The following is a 23,439-nucleotide window of genomic DNA, read 5'->3' as shown; positions in this document are numbered from 1 at the left end:
ATTGTGATGTAACACATGTGATATTTTCTAGGGATACTCATGTGATCACATCCATCTCTGTAGCTCGAGTACAATTGTTTGGGGATGGTAGGAATGCACTGTAGTATTTGTGTATTATGTCTTAGAAGCTAAGTTGTAGGGTAAGGTTCATCATTTGTATACATGTGGTATTTCCACATATTGTTAAGGGATTTATATAAAATGCATTACCTGGGAGGGACAGGACAGTCTACTCTGGTTGCTGTTGGAAGAAACATTCATGATGGTAGGCTTCAGGGCCACGTAGCCTCAATTGTTTGTACAACACATCCAGTACAACACACTCAACCTTACTGTAAGATGTTTTCTTTTCAATATATTGCTGTTAAAAATACCATCACCTCTCTGAAATTATTTTGTGTTCATTTTCATTCTCTGGCCAATTACAACATCTTAGGTCAAGAACCCTGAATCGGCTGGCCGGTGATACTCACAGAGGAAAGTGTTACAATATAAATAAAAATGACGATGTCATATATGTTTACTTGACAAAGTCCTCAGCCGCACCCTGTGTATGAAGGAACATTAAATCTGTGCAATCTGTGATACTGTATATCTCCTAAATGGAAATAAAATTTTTAATTGCAAGTTGTCTTAGAAACTTGTTCAGAAAATACCAATTTCTGGTAATGATGGTCTGTTTGGTTTGTGAATCCTTTAACTGCCATGAGATTTCTTTTTCACTCAATCGTCTGAGTGATATATACATACTGTAGAGCCAGTGGCGGAGCTAGGGGTATTGGTCAGGGGGGGCGAAAATGGTCTGCAGGGGCGCTTTCAACACTACAGTATCTAAGCGGAGTGCCACCACAGGTTGGCACGGAGCGTACAGACATTTTTTGAGTGAAGATACTCCCTAGATCGCCGGAAATGACCCTTTCTGGGCCTTGCTAATTTGCAGATAAACAAAGAATAAATAGGTGTCATCGCCATTTTGTCAGGAAATTACACCAACAAAATGTGACAAATGTCAATAGGTATTTGAGAGCGCAATAAAAAAGTCAATAATCACGAATAAATGAAAAGTGGTAAAAAGCTGAAACGGGCGCCAGCAGTCCATTTGAGTCCGTCAGGAGGGGCATCCACCCGCCACTGTGTAGAGCAACTGATTTAATTGTGACTAAGAATGATGAACTCAATCTGGAGCAGAAGATCAGAGATTTCCAACTCCCCTGCCCCATTACAGATTTGTAACACCCAGTTGTGGACACCAACCAAACACCGGTGCTGTGGACCAGTGGATAAAGGAGGTGGCATTTGAAGCAATGAGGCTTAGCAATTTGGGAGGTCCGGGTTCGATACCCGGCCAAGTCATAGTAAGGTGGGTTTTTCATCCAAGAGCAATCTATGGTTTTCCCATCTGAAATGACCTTCTAAATTGAAAAGATTCCAACTTTGGGTTCAAATGTTGAATAAGAAGCCACCTGAAGTTTATGTTGTGATCCATTTGCGGGCTTCTCCCACATTTGAAGTCGCTTACTGTAAGCGTCATAAAATTAACTGCTGATTACTATTATTATTAACCAGTTGAGTTAAATATCTGTATCATCCATAAAATTCTTGTGGCAAAATGTTTTGATCCTGTATGGAATACAGTAACATTTTTGCCACAGACATTTTTTATATCAACTACTGTACAGTAAATCAAGTTTTCAATTTCTTTGGGTGAACATTTTCTTGCTGATTGACAGATATTCTGACCCCCAAAATATTGGTTTACACGATCTGTTCACTTGCTTTATCTGTCCTGCTGCAGTAGGCCAAGTGAGAAATAATTGAAATTATTTGTGAAAGCATTGTGCTTGTGTTTCTTTGTGGGTAAGTCCTAAACATAACTTGGTATCAGTGGAGTTAAATCTAGGCTTCTTCACTTTAAAAGCAAAATTATTCATGACAAAGTTCAAGAGAAGTTGGTGATTACGGAGTAACATCTTTTTGTGCACAATTCAAATACAGTGATTGCATTCGTGCAGTAGTACACTGCACAACTCATTCGATTATTCTTACCTTTCAGTTCACTTGTGCTTGATGAATACTGTCCGATTTCACTCAGTGGTGATAATGAAGTGAAATATTGACCGTAATATTGCCGAGTAAGTATCACTTTCCTCCTTACATATAGGAAAGGACAGCAGGTAACAGTAGTCGCACAATTGGTGACCGGTGGTCAGCTGGTTATTTGGAAACAGCAACCTTCGCTTCCGTTTAACATTATGCAAGAATAACATCGGACATACCAGGAACAAGGAAAGCATGAGACACTTAATATTTAAAGTCGATAAGGTCAATCTTGAGACGTGCTAGCCTGATGAAACAACAATGCTGCAGTAATCTCTAGCAAAACTATTCATTTAGCTTTAGCCAAACACCGACACATTTTTTAGTTCTTTAGTATGAAATCTGTGTTCGTTCCAAAATTTTGGAAACCTGGTAAGAATTCTTTGCCACAATTTTCCTATCTTAGTGATCTTCTTAACGTATCTTTGTGCATATGAATTGTTCAGGGAGTAGTTTTGCGAAATTTGCAGTTGAACACACATTCTATTACATGTATTACTATTAGACAGTCAGATAAATAATAACAGACCTACAAATGTATCATTAAAATGCTACTAGGCTAGGCCTACTAATCATTATTCTAAGTTTTGCCTTCACAGCTTCAGTGACACACATTACAAAGATCTACCATTTATCTGAGAAAGAATCTGTAATGCTCCATTTTAAATGGGTAGGCCTATTACTATTAAATAAAATACAGATGGCTTTGAAATCAGAGGAACATTTTTTCTTGTAAGAGACCAGACATTGATGTTGAAGACAAAACTGTATCTGTACCTCCATATAAGTTTCATGACCACAGTTGCATCTACTGTAATTCTATCGATGAGGGAACTTCAGCATTTCTGCATAGCCGCTATCATATCGGACCTACAATAACAGTATCTTAGATATTAATTGCAGTGCATGTGATCTTTCCTGTCTGTATATCTCCAAAGATTTAACAAGTTTACAGACCTGTCAACCTGTTTGACCCCAAAATAGGGAGAATAACATTTTCAGGGCCAAAAAATAGGGAGAACCAGGGGGAAATAGGGAGGTTGGTAATTTTCAACTGAAATGATATAAATACTCCTAAATAAGTATAGTCTACTTATGCAATACAGTGAGAGAATCATCCAATCAGTGTTTATTGTTGTAGTTTGCAGCAGCTCGCTTCGCTTTATACAGGGTTTCTTTAGTAGGCTTCCATTTGAAACAGGGAACAGTGGACTCTGGGTACTGTGACTTCATGGCTAGTATGCTAGATAGAGTCCCATCAAGCTTGAGACTTGACCGACTGTCTGTCTTGTTCTTGTGAACTACACTGAATAGCCTTTCCTGTTCAGCATTACTGTGGGGAATTACTAGGCATAGGACTAATTGTTGGCTATTTTCAGAAATGTCGCAAGTGATGAAACATTAAAAAATCGGGAGAATAGAATATGAAACCGGGAGGCCGGGAGATTCAGGTAAAAACCGGGAGAGTTGATGGGTCTGAGTTTAATGATGTAATACATATATCAATCTATCCTAGTTGTGAGAATATGTTTTTGAAAAGATATTGTCTTCAATAATTACCAGATTAATTCCAGGTATAACATGTTCAGTAGTTTTCATTTTGGAGATTTGAATACAATTTCAGTAAGCTAGGTCAATGCTTGAACTCAGTTTAGCAGACATTATTGAAAATACCTCGAATTAGCTTTCTGATTGGTTGGCACCCAGATAATGTGTAAATTTGTCAAACAAATGGTGAGCAACATTTGGTGGTGAAATGTTCTTCTTATGAGTGGTAAAATCTGTATGTTAGATTGAATATGTCTCACAATGTGTGAATAAGGGAATGTGCAGGTACAGTACTACTGTATGCCCAGAATTGTCCTTTAGAGATTCCTCAAGGATATGAAAATGCCCTCTGTTGCTTTAGGGTGTGGCTGAAGAAACCCACTCAATTCTGCTCATTTATGAAATGGAAGAGGAGCCATTTAAACTACTGTACATTACTGATCTTTCATGGAACAGTTGTTGTATTAATTTATGTAAGTAGTTTATTGTTTTTTAGGATCCTTTTAAACTATGTCATTTTTTCATCGTCTATGTAGGTACCGTTGCTCCAGGAGTTGGCTTGAGTGAAGAAAGAAACAATGAGAAAGAAACAGAAGAGGGATGCAGTGTCTTCAACAACCCCTTCACATCCCTCACAATACAACAGCAACGGCAGAGGTTGCCCATCTTTCAGGTTGAGTAGCAAAATCATTTCAGTTGCATACTTATGAATAAGCAAAAGAACATGCAAAGATTTCCATTTCATTTAACAGAGTCTGTTCAAAGTATCTCCTTGGAGATCCAGCTTTAGGAATCACAAATGATTTCAGGTTGGTTAGCATCATGTTGATCTCTAGAGCAGTGGTTTTCAACTTTTTTAGATGACCGGCCCCTTCGACAATCTTGTACTGTCCTAATGCCCCCTCCCCTACCTGGTCTAAATTTTACGCAAACATCCTTCGAAGGTTTCCCTAAGGTAATGTCTAAAATGATTTCCCAATGCAAAGAAACATGTTTCGTGATATTTTGCATTGATTTAATGATGACTTTTGAAAACCAAATATATGCCCCTATTGAAATAGTGTGTGGACCAGTTTCACAAGAGTCAAACGAGGACATTTTTTCGTAAAATTTTCAGCCCAGTCCTAGCCTAGAGTCTAGCCTAGACTATGTCTACTTGAAAATGATTCCTCTTTAAGTATAACTAGGTTAGAATGTCCTAAATTCCCTAGGTTCTAATCCTGGTGGAGGCTGGAAAATTTTTCACTGTTCTGGGTTTACAAATCACTACGATTTCAGTGATATATTTATTCATTTGCCTTTGTCGTTTATTTCCATTTCATTTAGCAGAGTCTGTTCGAAGTATCTCTTTGGAGATCCGGCTTTAGGAATCACAAATGATTTCAAGTTGGTTAGCATCATGTTTGATCTCAAGAGTAAGGCAAAATATGTGACCAAAACAGAACTAGCATTGTTCGAAACAGGTGGCAAATGCTTACAGTTGAATTACGACCTTACTTAAAGGTTTCGAACCTCTGGACATACAATCAGCATCAAAAGCCTAGTGGTTAGGGTGTCCGCATATAAAGCGGGAAGCCAGGGTTCGAATCCTGGTGGAGGATGGATATTTTTTCACTGTTCTGGGTTTTCCAACTCTCTACAATTTCAAGTAAATATATATATAGATATATATATATATATATATATATATCTATATATATATATATATATATATATATATATATATATATATATATATATATATATAGGAATAACAGAAAAACTGTTAAACAACTATGCTGCATTTAGAGAAAGGCTGGATCTCGAATGAAATACAATAATTGAATTAGGTAAGTGATTGGAAGTAACAGCCAATGTTTGGTTTTTGCAGAGCTTTCGAGCAAAACTAGCTCTTCTTCAGTGCATGATCACCGAAAGTGACAAGGAGTAGCAGGAATTGAAACTGTTTTATAGAGAAGATGTCGGCATGGTTGTAAAGGCAAAGCGACTTACTGATTTCTGCTGAATTGAGCAGAAGTTTTAGAAATTCGGATTATTTTAATCCGCGTCCGATTATTTTAATCCGATTCCGTCGTAATTGTAAAGGAATTGTTTTGGTTTATCTGGGACGGCAAATCGTTTCTGATGTTTAAACCGAATGGTGCCGTGGTCTTTAGGTTTAGTTCCCAGAAATTTTCTTTCGCTTTTCTAGATTTATCTGTCCAAGAATCGTTCTGGTCAATGGCAATAACACGCAACTTCTCAATTGAATGATTTTTGAGATTGAAGTGATTTGCAACAGGGTGATAGATCTTTTTTGTTTTGATAGCCGATCTATGTTGTGTCATTCTCATTCTACTGTAAGAGTGTTTTTGACTCTCCAATGTATTGTAAGTTACTAATATTGCAGTAGATGAGGTAAATGACATTTCTGGATAGGCAGTTAATTTTGTGCCGAATTTGGAACGTGCGTTTGGTTTGGTTGCTCTGAAAGGCCCCGGTCGAATCGACAAGTAAGCATGTTTTGCAATTTTGTGAACCGGGCGATGATCCTGTAGTTTCTGTTTTGCTTTCCCCTAATGGGGTGTCATCCCGAAAGGATGCCCGAACTAAGATATCCCGTAGGTTGCTGGGTCTTTTAAAAGCGATGACAGGTAATTCTGGGAAAACTGATTTCAGGCATTCGGTGCCTTGAAGTAGGTGAAAATTCTTCTGAATGATATGAGCCAGTGGTGGGAGACCAGGGTGGAATTCAGTAACCAATGGTACCCTTTTGGAACTGGTTTGACGAGTTTTGTACGTCAATGTTTCGGTACGGGGTTTGCTTTTAGCCTTTTTGATGGCATTTTCAATAGTACCCCGAAAATACTGTCTGTTTAGGAGGTGTTGTGACAGTTCTTTAGTGCGTGAATCAAAATCGACTTCAGAGGAGCAAATGCGTCGGATGCGCAACGCTTGACTATACGGAATATTTCTGGTACAGTGACGTGGATGGCAACTGCTTGGTAAGAGGTAGTTGTGCTTGTTCGTGGGTTTATTGAACAAGTCTGTTTTGAGTGAATCATTTTGTAGGGTCACAGTGGTGTCCAGGAAGTGAACGCCATGTCCAGAAAAGCAGCAGTGAATTTGATAGTGTGATGAAACGAGTTTATGTCATCAATGAAGAGTTTTAGATTTGCCTCACCATGGGTCCATATCATAAAGATATCGTCAATGTAACGTAACCACGTGTGTGGTTTCAAGTTTTGTCGAGATAAAAATTCTTTCTTGAGGTTTCCCATAAAGATGTTGGCAAAAGACAGTGCCATTTTGGTATATATATATATATATATATATATATATATATATATATATATATATATTTACAGTAGTCAACTTTCTTTTAAAGTTTATGAAGACAAGCTGATAGCTTGCAAGTTTTATGTCTACTATTTGCATGTACAGTATAATCAAATGAAAAGATTGTGGGTGGGCAAATTTTTCAGAACTGAAAATGGAACCATTAAATACTGACTAATTAATTGTTATTTGTCAGAAAGTGCTAGGACAGTGCACATCAGCTTAATCAATTGAAGTCTCATTTATACTGTACCTACTGTATAACAGTGGGTTTGGGAAAATGGCAGGAAATTGTTGTCCAAGCAGAATCAACTCCTTCAAAAAGTAACCCATACACTTGCCAGTATATAAACCTTAGTCTACTGTGTACAGAATAAGGTGAACATGGTTATCACAGGTGATTGAAATTGATGAGAAGCACAGTTTTAAGAATTGCATCAATTTTGCCAATCTTAAAAAATTGTTTTGCTCACATACAGAGAGAAGAAGGGGAAGCATTGCATTGTGATTCCCCAGCATTGGTTGCCTTATCGAATAGAAGTTAATTTTAGATTTGAATGTGAGAATATTCTTAGGGAAAAGATTACTTATATACTTCTTGTAAGCCTGTATGCTTTTTTTCTGGGCATTGGCTGTTTGTTTTTATAGATAGTTCCTTGTCTAAGTATTGCAATGCATCTATAAGAGTGATTCCCTCAACTGAGCATTAACTGTTACAGGAACTAATGTTTGTAATCTGGGAAGTATAACTACATTTATCAATATGTAGTATGCCAAAGAACAAAATGGTATGGTATTTAGTTTCTACCTGTTTACATGCAAGACAGTTGAAATGTATGTTTAACTCTGAAGACAGAAGATATCAAACACCTTTGCTGATAAATGGAAAAGGAACCACAAAAATCTCCCAGTTTCTTTCAGTCTAATTTTTTGTGCCTTCCTTTTCCCGTCATTGTTTACAGTATCGGAATCACATTCTATATCTGCTGGAGAAGTACCAGACTCTGGTTCTGGTTGGAGAGACGGGGAGTGGCAAGAGCACGCAGATACCACAGTATTTGCTGGAAGCCGGTTGGGGGAATAAAGGATTTGTCATCGGCATCACCCAACCAAGAAGAGTAGCTGCCGTAACGGTGAGTTGCGGAATAGCAGGGTTTACGAAAGTCACTAAGAAAGGGAAAAAAGAGCAAAAACAATACCCCACAATCAGTGTTGTAGCTACGCCGGTCGGCGCCGGTTGGACTTGGCCAGCACTAACGTTTGCCGACCGGTACTCCAAGTAAAAATTTCTAATACTGACCGGCACTCACGCTTCTGATCGACTGGTACAAAATTCAGTAAATAGTGTCACGAAATAATGGTCTGAAGTAGTGGAATGTGTATGCCTCAATTTATGGCCATATAAGTCACCATTTTGCATTTGAGCACTGTGCATAAGGGGAAAAAATTCAAAAGGGGAGGAGGACACCCCTAATTATACCCCTCCCCCAGGACGCAGAATTCGCAGGCAACAGCCACTCCAGAAAATTCAACCGACACCTGCAAAATCCTAGCTACAACCCTGCCCACAATATTACGTCACCTTTACCAAACTGATGCCACTGTTGTCCCCATTATCTATCTTTGCATGCTCTCTACGTAGTACTGCGAGGAAGTGATGATGAAAGTGTTAACATGCCGACAGTAGTACAGTAGCCAATATTCTTGATAGAACATACACTTCACATAATCTTGCCAAATAAAACAAGGTTGCACAGGGAACATAGACTTGGCAGAAGAAGAGGCAGTGAGGATCGAGCTGCTACTTGTAGACAGAATAGAGACAGGAAGGTATTGCGTCTCTTAAGAGGTCTAGCAACATAATGCAGCAAAACCAGAAGAGTCCTGGAAATGTAAAGCATGTGACCAGATAGATATGTACTAGCAGTGCAAATCTTTATAGAGTTATAAATACAAGGAAACAAATCTTACAACTCTTTGCTGTTCCGATGCAGAAGCTTGAAGACCTTTCTCCGATCTCTGTATGGCATGTCTGCAGTTACATGCCATAATATTAGCTATAGGTCGAATATGTGCATACCCAGCATATATAGTGCAGGTAAAGGATGGGGGCACACAATATTTGGAAGAGATCTACTACTTAATGTCTTGAGGATGTATGGCCAGTTGGATCTTAAATCATGACGTAATGTTTTAATTCTCTTTTCACCTCCTTTTGGAGTGTGTGTGTATGTAATGGGGGAGGGTGATGGTACCAGCTTAGCTATTCCTCTGAAAATTGTCGATATTTAATCATTAACGTAAATCAGGACTTTAATTTGGGATCCACATTTCTTTGAATTTGTTTCTATCATGTACATTAAGCAGTCTAGTGCTGATAGTTAGCTCCATGATGATATGATATTGAGTTAATTTTGATGGTTGCCATTCCAATATTTATTGATATCTCAGAGTTGAACACTTCACTCGATAATTGGAGACTATTATTACTATCTGTGTTTTGGAAGTAGAAAGTCTTAACTCAAACTCAAAGCAATCGCTGAAAACTTGGTCATCATCATAATACGTATAGCCAATAAGTTTCTAGCTGGATAACTTTTAACAATCTACTCTGGTACTTCATTAACTTTCCACGCAGGTTGCACAAAGAATCGCTGAAGAACGAGGGTCTATTCTTGGTCAGGAAATTGGTTATGCCATCCGCTTTGAAAACTTCACAAATGCCGAATCAACCAGAATTAAGGTAATTTAGAAGTTTCTTTGTGTCAAATTCCCTCCTGTTGCGGTTGGCGCACCTCTCCATATTCTTGGAGTTAGCCATTGTATTTATGGTAACGCACGACTACCTGTAACATTTGGGTCAACTGCCTGTAGACCCGTACAACAGACTGTAGACTGATGTAGGATAAATATTGCACTTTAAAGCTATAAGAGGGAAAAATTAATATATTACATGTATAAATAAGCAATTTATTTTCCAGCTTTTACTATGTGGCATGACAGGTCTGTGTGTTTCGCATTTAGTTGGTCAGGACCACCTGTACATTGTAATTGTACTATATTGTTGACTGCAATTGGGATGAACTCATATTTGCAGGGAGGGAGGGTGTCATATATTCAGTGAGTGTTCCTTATAGAGATGTGACATGAAAACGAGCAAATTTAACATACTGATTTGGTCACTGTGATTAGACAATCTAACCTAAAAAGATACATGTGTTACTAAAGTTACCATTTCTGGTTCCATTTTCATTGATATACAACAGAGGGCAAGAGAAGGGGGAGAAAGTGGGTGGGGGGGGGGAGGGTACACAGATTAAACCTAGTGAACATGCCAATACAGATGGGAAAATGTGACCTTACATGTCATTCAAAATAATGTTTTGCCATACGATCAAAATGTCATCAGTTCAGTGCAAAAGTGTTTTCAGACATTTACCCAACATTTTAACCATTTGTCCCCTCTTCTTTTGATTGATTTTTGAGAATGTGAGTATAAAATGGACCTGTGTGTTAAACTGGGTTATCCAGTGACTTCGACTGATGAGGCTAGTGTATTTTCTGAGACCTTATAAGGTCCCTCCACTGTTTATCTCCTACCTCTCCTCTTCCCCTGTTGCTTTCTTCTCCCCATCCCCTGTCTACCAATCCCCTTTCATCCATCTCTTTGTGTTCACCGTGCTTATTAACCTGTCTGTATTCTGTGCGTGTTTTTGTCCCTTCTGTTACTGTTACTTGTCATTTAGCCTCTGAAGAAGATCCTGCTAGGATCGAAACGTCAGGCCAACTTACTTTTACACACCTTATAAGGGATATAGAATAACTTACACTGTAAGCAGTATTATATATATCACAACAAATTTTCAACCAATTCCTATAAGATTTTAGCATTGTATGATGTGACCACAGGGCTTTGTTTATGAACCAGTGCACAGTTTTGAGATTTACTGATATGCCATGAGGTTTTGTGTGAGCTGAACAATGGTGTAGTGAATCAGTTTTGGGATTCTTCATTGACTGTCTAAAATTCTTTTCAATTCTTTGGATTTTCAATATGACAATAAATACAAACTTGATTTTGATATATGTTATATTAAAGCTATTAAAGTCACTGCTCTCAGGCTGGGTTGTTAATTATTATATGATGTTTTTTTTTTTGTGAGAAGTTTACCCTTAAAATATCAGAGGTCCATAAATCACAGTAGATACTTCATCTCAAACACATATCAATGGATTTGCACCTCGGAGTGAAGGAAACAATCACTTGTGATGATGTGTGTAAATTTAGACGATGGTAAATTTGTGTCTTATGCATAATCTCACAGTCACAGATATTATATAAACAACAATAAGATGAGTTCAGTTCTGCCAACCGAATGATCTATTTGTAAGTACAGGTCGTTGCCCTCTGAACATTTGTTCCACACACTGGTTCTGAATGTAGGGTGGATATGGCAATGTGGTAAAAAAACAACTCCTTGTTTATGTGAGGCACTATTCTCCCCACACACTGATGATAGTATTGTGACATTTGGTGCTTCACACACTTACAACACCATGATGTCAACCTAGAATATCACCCACCAACCTTTAATCTGACCATGTGTAATATCCATGCCCTTCTCTAGGGACTTGTCGATACTCACTCGACATATCATGAGTCATGATCACACCGTTATAGTTTCGATGTAAGGGCACTGGGGGAGGGAGGGAGGATGTGAGAGGATGAAGTTGTCTGGCTTTTATTTTCATTATTGGGCGACCTTCCTAAAACAAGATATATTTACTACATTTGTAAAGTGCAGTTGGTTTCTTTCATTTATGTATTATATTTGTTTTGTTTTTTTAAGTTTATGACCGATGGATATTTAGTTCAAGAGCTAATGAGGGATCCACTTCTTCTCAAGTACAGGTTAGTTGAAGATCAGACTTTCAAAAGTGAAATCACTTTGGTCTGTGAAGACTCTTGACTGCTTAATTTATAACTCTAAATTTACCACAGGGCGAAAGATCAGTAACCTGTACTGAATTTTTTTGCTACTCTTTACCCTTTTATTTTTGCAATCCGATAGTTGGGAGCACTTGTGGTTAATTCCATTGTAACAAGCTCTTTCGTTTTGTAAACAAAGCCCCTATCGATATTTCTTAGCTGAAAAGAATGTGTACCCGTTTCAAAACAGACATGGGGGGGGGGGGGTAGCACCAGATATGATTGTGTAGTCCATGACAATAACTCCTTTAAACTAGAAGAACAAAACTGTAAATTCATTATTATTTTCCATTGTACTGATAGTTCAATGGGTTTGACTATTCAAATCGTCCTGTCACAAACAACTTGTGCAGTGAGCATTATAACTGTGAGAGTCTTGCTAGGTTGTTGACAGCTTTGAATAATTAAAGGGATATGCTAGTGGCAGTTAGTCAATGAAACGTATACTGTATCAAAAGTTCAAAGAGGAAAAAAAATATTCCAGTGTTAGTTGAAAATCCGATCTCAATATCTGGTCCCTAACTTGAGTAATGGTTGATTGAATGTAACCTATTCTGACTGGCTAAGCTCTCCTTTACTCTGGGAAGTTGGACCACCGGGGTAGGTTCCCTTCAAAAACTTCTGCGATAATCTTGTTGGTTTGTCCGTGAAATACGATCCACTTTGAACAATGCTTTAGCTGTCAAGGTATTCCATACGTAGAGTTTCAACCAATTGCAACTTTTTTTGTGGAAGCATAATTCTCGTCTATGTATCAATTTATTTCAATTTTATGAGGAAGAAAACACATTTTTCAGCTGAAATTCACTTTTTCACAAAACTTCACCCTTTCTCTACCTCCCATGTTTGTATACTCTGTTCAAACGCGAATCGGCTTTACGACAAGTTTTTCCATAATTTTTTTTTGAAAATTCTTTTGCGCAGTGTCATAGTTCTTGATGAGGCCCATGAACGTTCCCTCTACACGGACATCTCGATGGGTCTGCTGAAGAAGATACAGAGAAAGAGAGCCGACCTCAGGATCGTGATTGCGTCGGCCACGTTGGACGCAGAGAAGTTCCAGCAGTTTTTTAATCAGAATGAAACAGATGACAGTAGGCAAGTGTAAATGCTAAGAACTTCTTCAAGCGAGTATGACTAAAATTTTAAAAGTGTTTAATCAGAATATTAAATTATAAAATCAAGAGATTACAAGCCAAAGATTTATAAAATATTATTATAGCAGTTGACTCTTTTTCATGCAGTGTTTCAATACAAGTACATACAATTGCCCATTATAAGCCCTCCCCCCCCATCCAAATAGAAAAAAAATCTACCTTTTTGTACCTTTCTCTCCTTTTTATTTCTTATGCTCAGCTTGGATACAGCAACAATTCTTAGTGTTGAGGGAAGATCGTATCCTGTTGATATCATGTACACCAGCAGGTAAGAATCAGTAGACAATCAAATTAAAAGCACCAGTCTTTTGGGTTTTTTTTGGTGCTTTCCTTGTTACTTTTCCTCGCTTAAATCTCACTAACATGCAGTTTATTTAAATATGGCTTGACAGTAACCAAAGTGTCATTTCAATAATTGAATTCAATTTTTATTTAGAGCATTTCATTTTCTGTATGTGACAAAAACTATTTTTGGCCGGCAAAAATTTCAGGTTAGATTCAAATGGGGTTGTACAGCACTCATTTACTTAACGGTTTATTTGATGGCAAAAAAATCCAGGGGGTGCACTACTTGTAGTTCTGCTCATTGAAAGCTGTGGTTAAGAACTTGCTGGAAATTTACAATTGAAAACCAACATTTGCTTTTTCAACAAACTTACACAGGTTCTGTCCTAGTGATATCATGAATATCCTACGTGGAATATAATTTAGGGAGTAGAAGTAGAAATAGAAGGAGGGAGAACACATCTTATTATTCCAGCCTTAGCTGTTTGTGTTATGATTATTGTGTTTTTACATATGAAGAAGTGTAATAGTTCTCCATGATTCATATATAGCAGGATGTAATTTCTCTAAAACTGCTTGATTAGCTATAACCTCTTATTCCCCCCCACCCCCACCCCCAACCTTAATATTCCAGCCTTAGCTGTTTGTCTTATGATTATTGTGTTTGTTTTTACATATGAAGAAGTGTGATAGTTCTCCATGATTCATATACCAGGATGTAATTTCTCTTAACTGCTGGATTAGCTATAACCTCTCATTCCCCCCCCCCCCCACCTTATGATTCCGGCCTTAGCTGTTTGTCTGATGAATTTTGTTTGTTTTTACATATGAAGAAGTCTAATAGTTCCCCATGACTCATATACCAGGATGTAATTTCTCTAAACTGCTGGATAAGCTATAACCTCTTATTTCCCCCCCCCCCCAACCTTCCAAGTTTGACTGCCTCTCCACAAGTAAGCGTATTTTTACCCCCCCCCTCATCCAACCCCCTTATCCTGCCCTCAATTTTTAACTAGGGATCCACTCCACAGCATCACTGAAACATTCACATCAAACACTTATTAAAAACATTCGGTTTCATATACCCGATAATCCTTGAAGTATCTTGCAGTCTAACAAAAACTACTGGATAGTATACTTATAGTAGCTGAATTGAAAACACTTCCAAAAAAAGAAAAAATGGGGAACAGATTAAACGTAACTTTTTCTAGGTATTTGTTGGAAAGTTTCTTTATAGCCTGACACTCCATTTAGTGTGTTTGAATGTGAACTGGAGAACATCAAAACACATCTCAAATTGAGAGTTTATAATAACCCAAGCTAATTAACTTGGTATAAATGCTGCAAGCTTTGCAGCCCTGTCCCAACCTGTCTAGATACCGCCGTCGGCATACTGGTACAAAATGGTTCATCCAGTAAGTATCAAATGGACATTTTCACATTTGCAATGATAGCACAAATCAACTGAAGCTTAGTCAAACTTCGCACTATTTATGTTGTTATCTTTACAGTCCATCTAGATACTTTCTTGGTAGAATTTTACGTAATGGGTATGCACCATCTTATCCAATGGGTGTTCCACGTTTATAGCATAATAACCGAGTTAACCGACTTGTCATAATTCCGTCATCTCTACAGCCCTGTCCCAAACTATCTAGATGCTACCGTCAACGCAGTTCAGAAGATCCACGAGACTCTTCCGGCCGGTGATGTTTTAGCGTTCCTGACAGGCCAAGATGAGGTTGAAAAGGCTCTTAGAAGGCTCATGTGAGTGAAATGAATAATGTATTATAACAGTTCCTCATGAACCTCGAAACATTTGCCTTTTCAAAGTAGAACACTTCCCAGGGAGAAGAAATGGTTCCATTTTTGCATACAAGCAGTTTCATGTGAAAACATTGAAATTATGAAATGACACAAAAATATGTTTGTTAATATTCATTCCTACAATAAATCAAGATAAACGTAGTAATAAACTGCATATCTATCTGTATATCAACTATCATACCCAGGAAGTTCTTTACAACGTTGGTTTATGATTGCCTTACATGTGAAAATTAAATAACAAAACTTTCTAGGCCAGATATCTTGTCAGAAATGAACCTATCAAAATGACAATTAATTGTTAATTAGATTTCTGGATAGCATCTCCCCCTACTGTGACTGAAGAAAAGTCTTTTACAGTTGTCTCTAATTGCTAGATCTATCTATAATCAGGTTTACTGCAAAACTATGCCAGACCAGACCGCTGCTTTTAACGGATACTGGTATAGTTGTTTGGTGTGTATTCAACATTAAGTTCACCTGCATTGTACGTTGATATCCTTTTCCATTTTCTAAGTGACTATGCGAGAGACCAATCAGGGAGTGGCATGAAACTGATGGTTCTACCGATGTACAGCAACCTCCCAGCTCAGGACCAGATGAAGGTATTTCAGAGAATGGGTAAAAACACCAGGAAGGTTGTCTTGGCGACCAATATTGCTGAGACGTCCATAACCATCAACGGAATCTGTTACGGTATTAGTTTGTACAATTTTAAGAGTTAACTTTAAGGGGTTAACTTTAAGGGGTTAACTTAAAAGAGTAAACTTTAGAAGTTAAAAGTTAAGTGTATTACATCCTGTGCATCTAACACTCCAGTTGCATCATTCAGTAACATGGAGGCTCAGAATTTTGTTTACCATAAACTCTAGTGTCTTTAACTTTACGTGGGCTCTCAAGAAATATTTCACCTAGGTCATATTGCATTGGCCCATAGTGGTAACAGATATTACAAGGCCTGATGAGAGGTGGGTCAGAACATTGGGGGGGGGGGGTGACTGCTACAGTGCTGGGGTCACTTAGGGAAAATATGGGAAGGAAAAATTGTGAGATAAATAATGTGTACTTTCATTTTCATAATATAAAGGGAAAATCAAGAATGCCTAAAGGGGCATAGTGACATAATTCCCCCCCCCATCTGGACCCATGTCAGACTTGTAAAAAATTCTCCCATATGGAGAAGAACTTAATTAGTGGGTCTGCTTTCCAGGGTTAGTAGGCCTAATTTAAGCTCAGGATGGTTAAATATTCATCAAACTCAACAGCATATAAAGGTCATTCTTTTCTTCCGATAATTCAGTTATTGATTGTGGATTCCATAAATTGAGAGCTTTCAGCGCTGACTCGGGTATTGATGGTGTAGTGGTGGCACCGGTGTCTCAAGCATCCGCAACGCAGCGTGCCGGCAGGGCCGGACGGCTCCGTTCGGGAAAGGCCTTCAGATTATACACGGAAACGGAATATAATAAACTACCGCAAGCTTCGGTTCCAGAAATGCAAAGGTAAACTTTCAGATGTCTCTAGCAAGCAAGAAGATTCAGATTTTATACGAAACTATCTGTTGGGTCTCCTGATGTCTTGTATTCAAGTCAACTTTTACAGCGTTTCTTTGAAAGAAGATTCCATAAGAAATATAATGTTTTAAAGTGGCAACTAAATAAGATCACAGTGAAATTTGCATTAAATTACTCTTTGTCATCTTTGCGATATTTATAACTGTTGGAATTTCTGGTTTGTACGATCTTTCTGTCTTTACCAATCTCAAGTGGGTCTTAAATTTACAAAATACCCTGGAATATGGTGCATTCATACCTGTCTAAAATTTAACAAAAATCAAAAGAAAAAAACAAAACATAAATGCTATGAAGGAGACCTAGCTTTGAAGAGAATCAAAATAATATTTTGTAACGTTCTTCTGATGACATTAAATTTACTGTTCGTTGAAGACATATATAACCTCAAGTGAAACCAAAAGTCTCTCAAATGGACAGGTAGACTTTGACAGACAAATGTCCCTTGGAAGTATAAATTATGTTATTCTATTCAAGATAAAGAAAATACCTCTGTAATATCATCCTAATAGATTATACATCCGACGAGCCCCCACATTTAACCTTCATCTATTTCTGTTTTAACCCCATCAGAAGTGACCTGGGAACTGCTATCTTGCAGCTCAAGTGTCTCGGCATCGACAACGTCCTGCGCTTCAATTTTCCTTCTGCTCCGTCTGCCAAGACTATGATAAGAGGTCTGGACCTTCTCTATGCTCTGGGTGCCATCGATGACTTTGGTAAGCTAACAGAGCCACTGGGCATCAGAATGGCGGACTTCCCGTTAGAACCAAAGTTGGCGAGAATGATTCTCGTGTCAGGTGAGCAGGACGGATGCATTATTGCCTGTTGTGTTTTGCATTTTAGATGAAAAGCACCGTTATAATTGAGAGGTAAAATATATTACAAGAATATTCATGAAGCTAGTTTGTAAATAATTACCAGCATGCACCATTGCATTTGCTATTCTGTGATTTGAGAATGAATCCATAATTCATAGAGTACAGACATGTTACAGTCTGCACATTGTGTCTGGTTTGGACACTGTTACTGCATGTTTTTTTTTCATCATAGCCTACTGTATAGTTCTATGACATACTTAAATCAGCCTATACCGACCTGCTGCAAATTATTACAATCATGAAACTGGTATGGTTTGTGTTGTCAAATTACTGCTCAAACTTGTTGACACTAATGGAGTTACTTGAGTGATTGACATCACACTTGCAGTTAGTCATGTGAGTTAAATCACTCGTTTATTTAGTCAGTAATGTGACTTTACATTACTTGTTTAGTTTGTCATGTGACTTGACATCACTGGTACGGTAAGTGTTGTGAATTGACATCACTAAATGTGTTAATCGTGTGACTTGATGTAACTCGCCAGTGAGTCATGTGACTTGACACCCATGCCCAATAAGTCGTTTATAATAATAATAATAAATGAACTTATAAAGCGCTAAAATCTACGAAGTATTCAATAGCGCTGTACAACCCTAATAGAAAGCCAACTTAAAAAAATGAGTCTTCAAGCAAGACTTGAACTGAATGAGAGTGGGAGAACTCCGCACAGATATGGGCAGACCATTCCAGAGCTTGGGCCCGGCTGATGTAAAGGCACGGTCGCCATAGGTTTTCAGTTTAGTTCTGGGAACAGTGAGAGTGAGTGTATTGCTTGACATGACTTGTACAGTTAGACATGTGACTTTATTTGACATATTTTTTATGTGACTAGGTTTATACCGATGGAGTTACTAATGTTGCTTAATATCTATATATAATTTCACTCATTTAACGAATGGGTTTTACTCAACGGGGTATTCTATGATCTCACATGACACCCAGCCATACTAATGTTGCTACTTACAATATGTATGCACTGCACATTAATTATGTAGAATGCTGTCATGTAATTACCCCTGTACATGCAATGCAGTCAGAAACGGTTATCCCAATGGTAAAAGTTCTTTTCAACCCTCTGATTTACTTTTACAGGACAATACGGCTGTACTGATGAAGCTATAACTATTGCAGCGATGCTTCAGGTTAAAAATATATTCCATTCCCCACCAAACAGAAAATTAGCTGCAGTAAGTAAAATTTATAAATCCTTTTTTTGAAAGTCAGACTAGATATATTCCAATCCCCACCAAACAGAAAGTTAGCTGCATAAAGTAAAATGTATAAATCCTTTTCTTTTAAAAGTCAGACTAGTTATATTCGAGTCCCTACCAAACAGAAAATTAGCTGCAGTAAGTTAAGTATAAGTCCTTTTCAGACAATGGTTTAATATTTTTCAATGAATGTTATAATGCATATTTTTTCTGCATAATTACCATAATTTGTTTCATGGTTAAAATATCTAGTGAAAGTTTTGCCTCACTAGGTTATATTAATATAACCATATACATACCTATTTGTATGTAGGTTACTCATGGAAGCAATTCCAAACTTTTATATCATAAAAACAAAATGACAAGCAAGAGAGCTTTCAAACACTCAGTGATAATATAGTCCAAGAATCTCTTCCCCTACGATAAGTTATCAAAAGAAATGCCTTCAACTTGATCATATAAAGGTTAAATTAATTTATATTCCATTTCTATTGCTAAGTTGTTGGATTCTACTTCTCTTGCAGAACAAAGCCAAGAGAAAGTTTGCTGTGAAGGAAGGCGACCACATAACATTATTAAATGTTTACGATGCCTTTATATCGGTAAGTGTAAAGAATGCCAAGTGTTTCTCAGTCCAGTTGAATGTGTTGGTAGTTACTTAGCGCCACCAAATAATCTGTTTACGATATAGTTACATATATGTTAATTTATGCATACCTTAATTTGAATGGTATGGTATGTGTAATGTAACATCTACCAAGGTTTCTTGGAGAACACCTTGATAATAAATCAAAATACATTAAGTTAACCGTTTAGATGGACCTATAGCGTTAGTGTTGTCAATCAAGTTTCCTATAAGTTTGTTAGGTTGTCCCGGGACCGACACAACAGAATGAATGTTGTTAAATACGTCTAAAGAAAGGAATCAGGCATTGAATTAGTTTCAAGAATCTCACTATACAACATGCACAATGTAAACAGTCATAAATTGGAACACTTTTCCATATTCCAATACCCACAAATTTGCAAAGTAAGTGACGATACGTAAGTTAAAATGCTGTGTAATGTTCCTTTCCTACTAATGTTAAATGCCTTTCTTCTATTATAATGAGTATAATTGTCTATCTGTCTTTGAAAGTCCTGATGAAAACTTGCCTTTTTCTTATTTTCAGAATAACAAGAGTTCAAGATGGTGTCAGGAGCATTATCTCAACTACAAAGGTGAAAATATGACAAAATATAAATATTCTTGAAATTAATGAAACTGTCAGTTACATTTACGACCAACTGGACTATCTGCGTTTGTTTTTTTTCCAGATCCATCTTCCATCTATTCATAAATGTTTATTAATACATTATTTATTAATTTTTTAATTTATTAAAAATTTAAATAATTTTATTAAAAATTTAAATACAATCAAGACTACATGTCTTTGTTTTCCATTTTGTTTGTTTTTAATTACAGAAGATATGACTCAGACCATATGTACTGTACTTTGCTATTTCACATAACAAGAGTCATACTTCCCTTTGGACAACAGAATAGCAAGCTATTCTAAACTCATGGAATCTTTCATTATACAGACTTTTCCATATGATTTGGAAAACCACTGTAACCAATGTTCTATAACATCTCATGCTTAAAAGGAGACAAAAAACAGTTATTGCTTTTAATCCCCATGTGACATCATAGTTTTCTATTTTACAGTGCACTCTTCCAAATAAAGTCTCAGTATTTTATATCTGGAGTAATGGAACCAGTTTATCAAGTTGGGGTTTGGATCAATAAACTTTTGCTTAAATAGCCTCTGTATTATACATATTAAATATGACATTTTTGGATGTTCCTTTCAACTAGATTGTAACGAGTATTAATAATTAAAAACAACAACAAACAAAACATTCATTCCATATTCACCCAGGATTGATGAGGTCGTTGACAATCCGTGAACAGCTAGAGCGCCTCCTGAAGAAATTCAAGCTACCGTTGAAGTCCTCTGAGGGAGACGTGGACTCCATCCTCCGGTGCATCGTGGAGGGTTTCTACGGTAACGCCGCACGGTATCACCCTAGTGGCTGCTATCGGACCATCAGGGATAACAACGAACTGCACATCCACCCTACGTCAGTGCTCTATTCCACCAAAGTTCAACCGTGGTGAGTAAATGTTAACATCTAAGGAACACCCTGCTGTTAGCACTTTAGTCTTTTACCCACCTTTGCTTACAAGTCACAACTTAAAAATCATCTTTTGCATCAGACATGTGCTTTAATGACCCGCTCGTCTATATTTTACGTAACCTCATTTCTCTTGGTTTCATTAATTGTTATTGATTTTTTGCTGATTTTGCTTTGACTACTGTATTACTTTCATTACTCTTATGTATCTGATATTTGTTCCTTTTAATATTTTTGCTCTAGTCCCATGTAAAGTGCTTTGAGATATTCTGTTGTGTTAAGCGCTATATAAATATAAGTAAATAATTATTATTATTTCCTCTCGTGTTTCAGAGATTCTTTTAATAGGATTTTAGCTTGAAGAGTGATTATAGGAGCATGAAGGGGAGGATGGGGGGGGGGAGGTGGAAGCGTGAGGTGGCACAGAGTCACATAGTCTGTAATTTTTCTGCCAAATGTTTGGTGGCCTACTCTATAAAGTATTGTCTTTGTATATGCAATAGTTTAACACTTGGAATTTTCCATATCCATATAAGAACCATGTAGTCGTTTGATCACAACCAGAGAGATGAGAATGTAACCATTTTGGTTTCTGTCATAGTAATAAATCATTTCCAATGTTGCTAGGAGAGTGATCACTTCTTAGGTCAAGAATCTTGTAATTGTAGACAATATTCTCGCATGGAAGATTTGTATAAGATAACAAGTGAAATTCATTTCCAGTTTTGATAACCAGCTTAATATTTAGTGAGACAGGCAAGAAAGAACATCTAACTTGAAAAAAACAAAACTACAGATGGTTCTCAGCAAGCACTATGTACAGTAAATGTCTCGCAGCAGAATCAGAAATGTTTGAATCTCTGCAATAGGAGTACAGCGTGACACTGGGCAGAGGTATACTGGGGTATTTTGTAGCATAATTTCTCACCTAAATCTGAATGCTTCTGAAATAAACCCAAGAGCAAATTTAAAAGTCATGGGTATGCAGGGTGGGGGCAGCTGGAATTGGGTACCAAGATAATGTCAGTGGGCAGATAAACCGCTTTTTAAGCCATCACCATAACCCTTGTCATCAGTATCACATTTATATCTTCTTCCAAGAGTCCTCACTATATTGATAACATCTTCATCTTTCCTGCAGGGTGGTCTTTCACGAGATCCTTCGCTCTGGTAAAGATTACATGCGTGACATGACTGTCATTGATCCAAAATGGTTGTATGAACTGGCTCCTCATTACTACCAGTATGGCACAGTGAGTATTAATAATCATATTTAGGATAGGGTAGGGGGAAGGGTGTTGGGGCAAGGGTGTTGGGGCAGGGGGAATGGCATTGGTGCAGAGAGGTGGTGGTGCAGGGGGAAGGGTTTTGGTGCAAGGAGAAGGGTTTTGGTGCAGGGAGAAAGGTGTTGGTACAAGGGGAATGGTTTTGGTGCAGGAAAAAGGGTGTTGGGAAGGGGAGGGGGAGGTGAAAAGACTTGTTTTTTCATACAACTTTGTTTTCAGTAAGTCAAGAATTGGTCACCCAACGCCATCTTTTTTTTAAATTAGAATTTAGCTATATATTAAGAAGTGTTTGAAGACTGTAACCTAATAGTATATCAATTGTAAATAGATCTGGAAATGTAATGAACACTCTTTAGTAAATTTTGTCAATCCATACGTTTTTCGCATCTTTTCAGGAAAGAGAGATTGCAGCGAAGAGGCTGAAAGTAGACCATTTAGAACCCACCTGAAGGAGATCCAGAGGGTATATAAACATTCTGGTTTCTAAAATGTTAGCAGAAGTAGAATGAACCAGAAGAGGCAGTGATGTGTTCCAACGAAGCAACTTTTTCTCTGCATCTGCACATAACTTCTGATGACTACGAGGTCTCGATCTAGTCTGGAACCTGGACTCGATTGGACTTGGACAGAACCTGGACTCAATGCAACTTGAAATTTTGAATGAGCTAATAGGCAAAGATTCACAGATGGAATAATAGGTACATCAGAATGTAACCTGGAAGCCTTACTGCCATAAACCTGGATCTATTGCAAAATTCTATCAAAGAAGTAACGATAAGTGTTCAAAAGATTCAGTTACAGAGAGGAATCAAAATGTTGAGAGAATGAAACAAGAGGTAATAAAGAGTGAGAAAAGATGTTGATTTTCTGTTTAGCATTTATTTACCTCAAATAAACCATTAAAAAATTCAACTACTAAATAATAGGCACACAGTTGGATAACAAGACAGTCCGAGCCCAACCCCCCCCCCCCCACACCCCCTCCTCACTCCCTTTGCTGAATATCATGGTCATTAAACTCACCCTTTGTGGACATAATTCACTTTCACTACACAGTTATATACCATTTCAAATTTGTTTAACCTATGTCGT

At 37.5% G+C, this 23,439-nt stretch overlaps 2 protein-coding genes across 3 annotated transcripts in view; one reads left to right on the top strand and one right to left on the bottom strand.

Moving 5' to 3' along the window:
• LOC139964226 (uncharacterized protein KIAA0513-like) overlaps positions 1-2,231 on the bottom strand; it is a 40,014-nt gene extending 37,783 nt beyond the window's left edge. Inside the window, exon 1 of one of the 2 annotated variants that reach the window (XM_071965679.1) lies at positions 2,047-2,231. The gene's annotated coding sequence lies outside the window, so the exon portion shown is untranslated. The remainder of the gene's footprint in view (positions 1-2,046) is intronic. The other variant, XM_071965688.1, reaches the window with a different exon arrangement.
• Positions 2,232-2,289: 58 nt separating this feature from the next.
• LOC139964216 (probable ATP-dependent RNA helicase DHX35) lies at positions 2,290-23,204 on the top strand. Its single transcript, XM_071965646.1, has 17 exons — positions 2,290-2,469; positions 4,182-4,318; positions 7,926-8,096; positions 9,602-9,706; positions 11,814-11,875; positions 12,878-13,051; positions 13,310-13,378; positions 15,034-15,162; positions 15,737-15,915; positions 16,520-16,721; positions 17,364-17,590; positions 18,765-18,859; positions 19,408-19,485; positions 20,056-20,104; positions 20,806-21,040; positions 22,203-22,314; positions 22,743-23,204. Exons 1-17 carry the CDS (start codon positions 2,433-2,435, stop codon positions 22,794-22,796), a joined length of 2,115 nt encoding a protein of 704 aa, XP_071821747.1. The 5' UTR covers positions 2,290-2,432; the 3' UTR covers positions 22,797-23,204.
• Positions 23,205-23,439: the final 235 nt, after the last annotated feature.

Source organism: Apostichopus japonicus, chromosome 3, assembly GCF_037975245.1.
Source record: "Apostichopus japonicus isolate 1M-3 chromosome 3, ASM3797524v1, whole genome shotgun sequence".
In the NCBI taxonomy this organism is placed as follows: Eukaryota; Metazoa; Echinodermata; class Holothuroidea; order Aspidochirotida; family Stichopodidae; genus Apostichopus; species Apostichopus japonicus.
The sequence above is the reverse complement of the archived record's forward strand: the minus strand, read 5'-3'. Positions and strand labels throughout refer to the sequence as shown.

What these genes read in the sequence shown, in the direction of transcription:
- LOC139964216 (XM_071965646.1), top strand. Translation starts at nt 2,433, where the DNA reads ATGAAATCTGTGTTCGTTCCAAAATTTTGGAAACCTG. An exon ending in TCCAAAATTTTGGAAACCTG is followed by an intron (nt 2,470 to 4,181) that starts GTAAGAATTCTT and finishes TCGTCTATGTAG; the next exon opens with GTACCGTTGCTCCAGGAGTT. An exon ending in GAAGAGTAGCTGCCGTAACG is followed by an intron (nt 8,097 to 9,601) that starts GTGAGTTGCGGA and finishes CTTTCCACGCAG; the next exon opens with GTTGCACAAAGAATCGCTGA.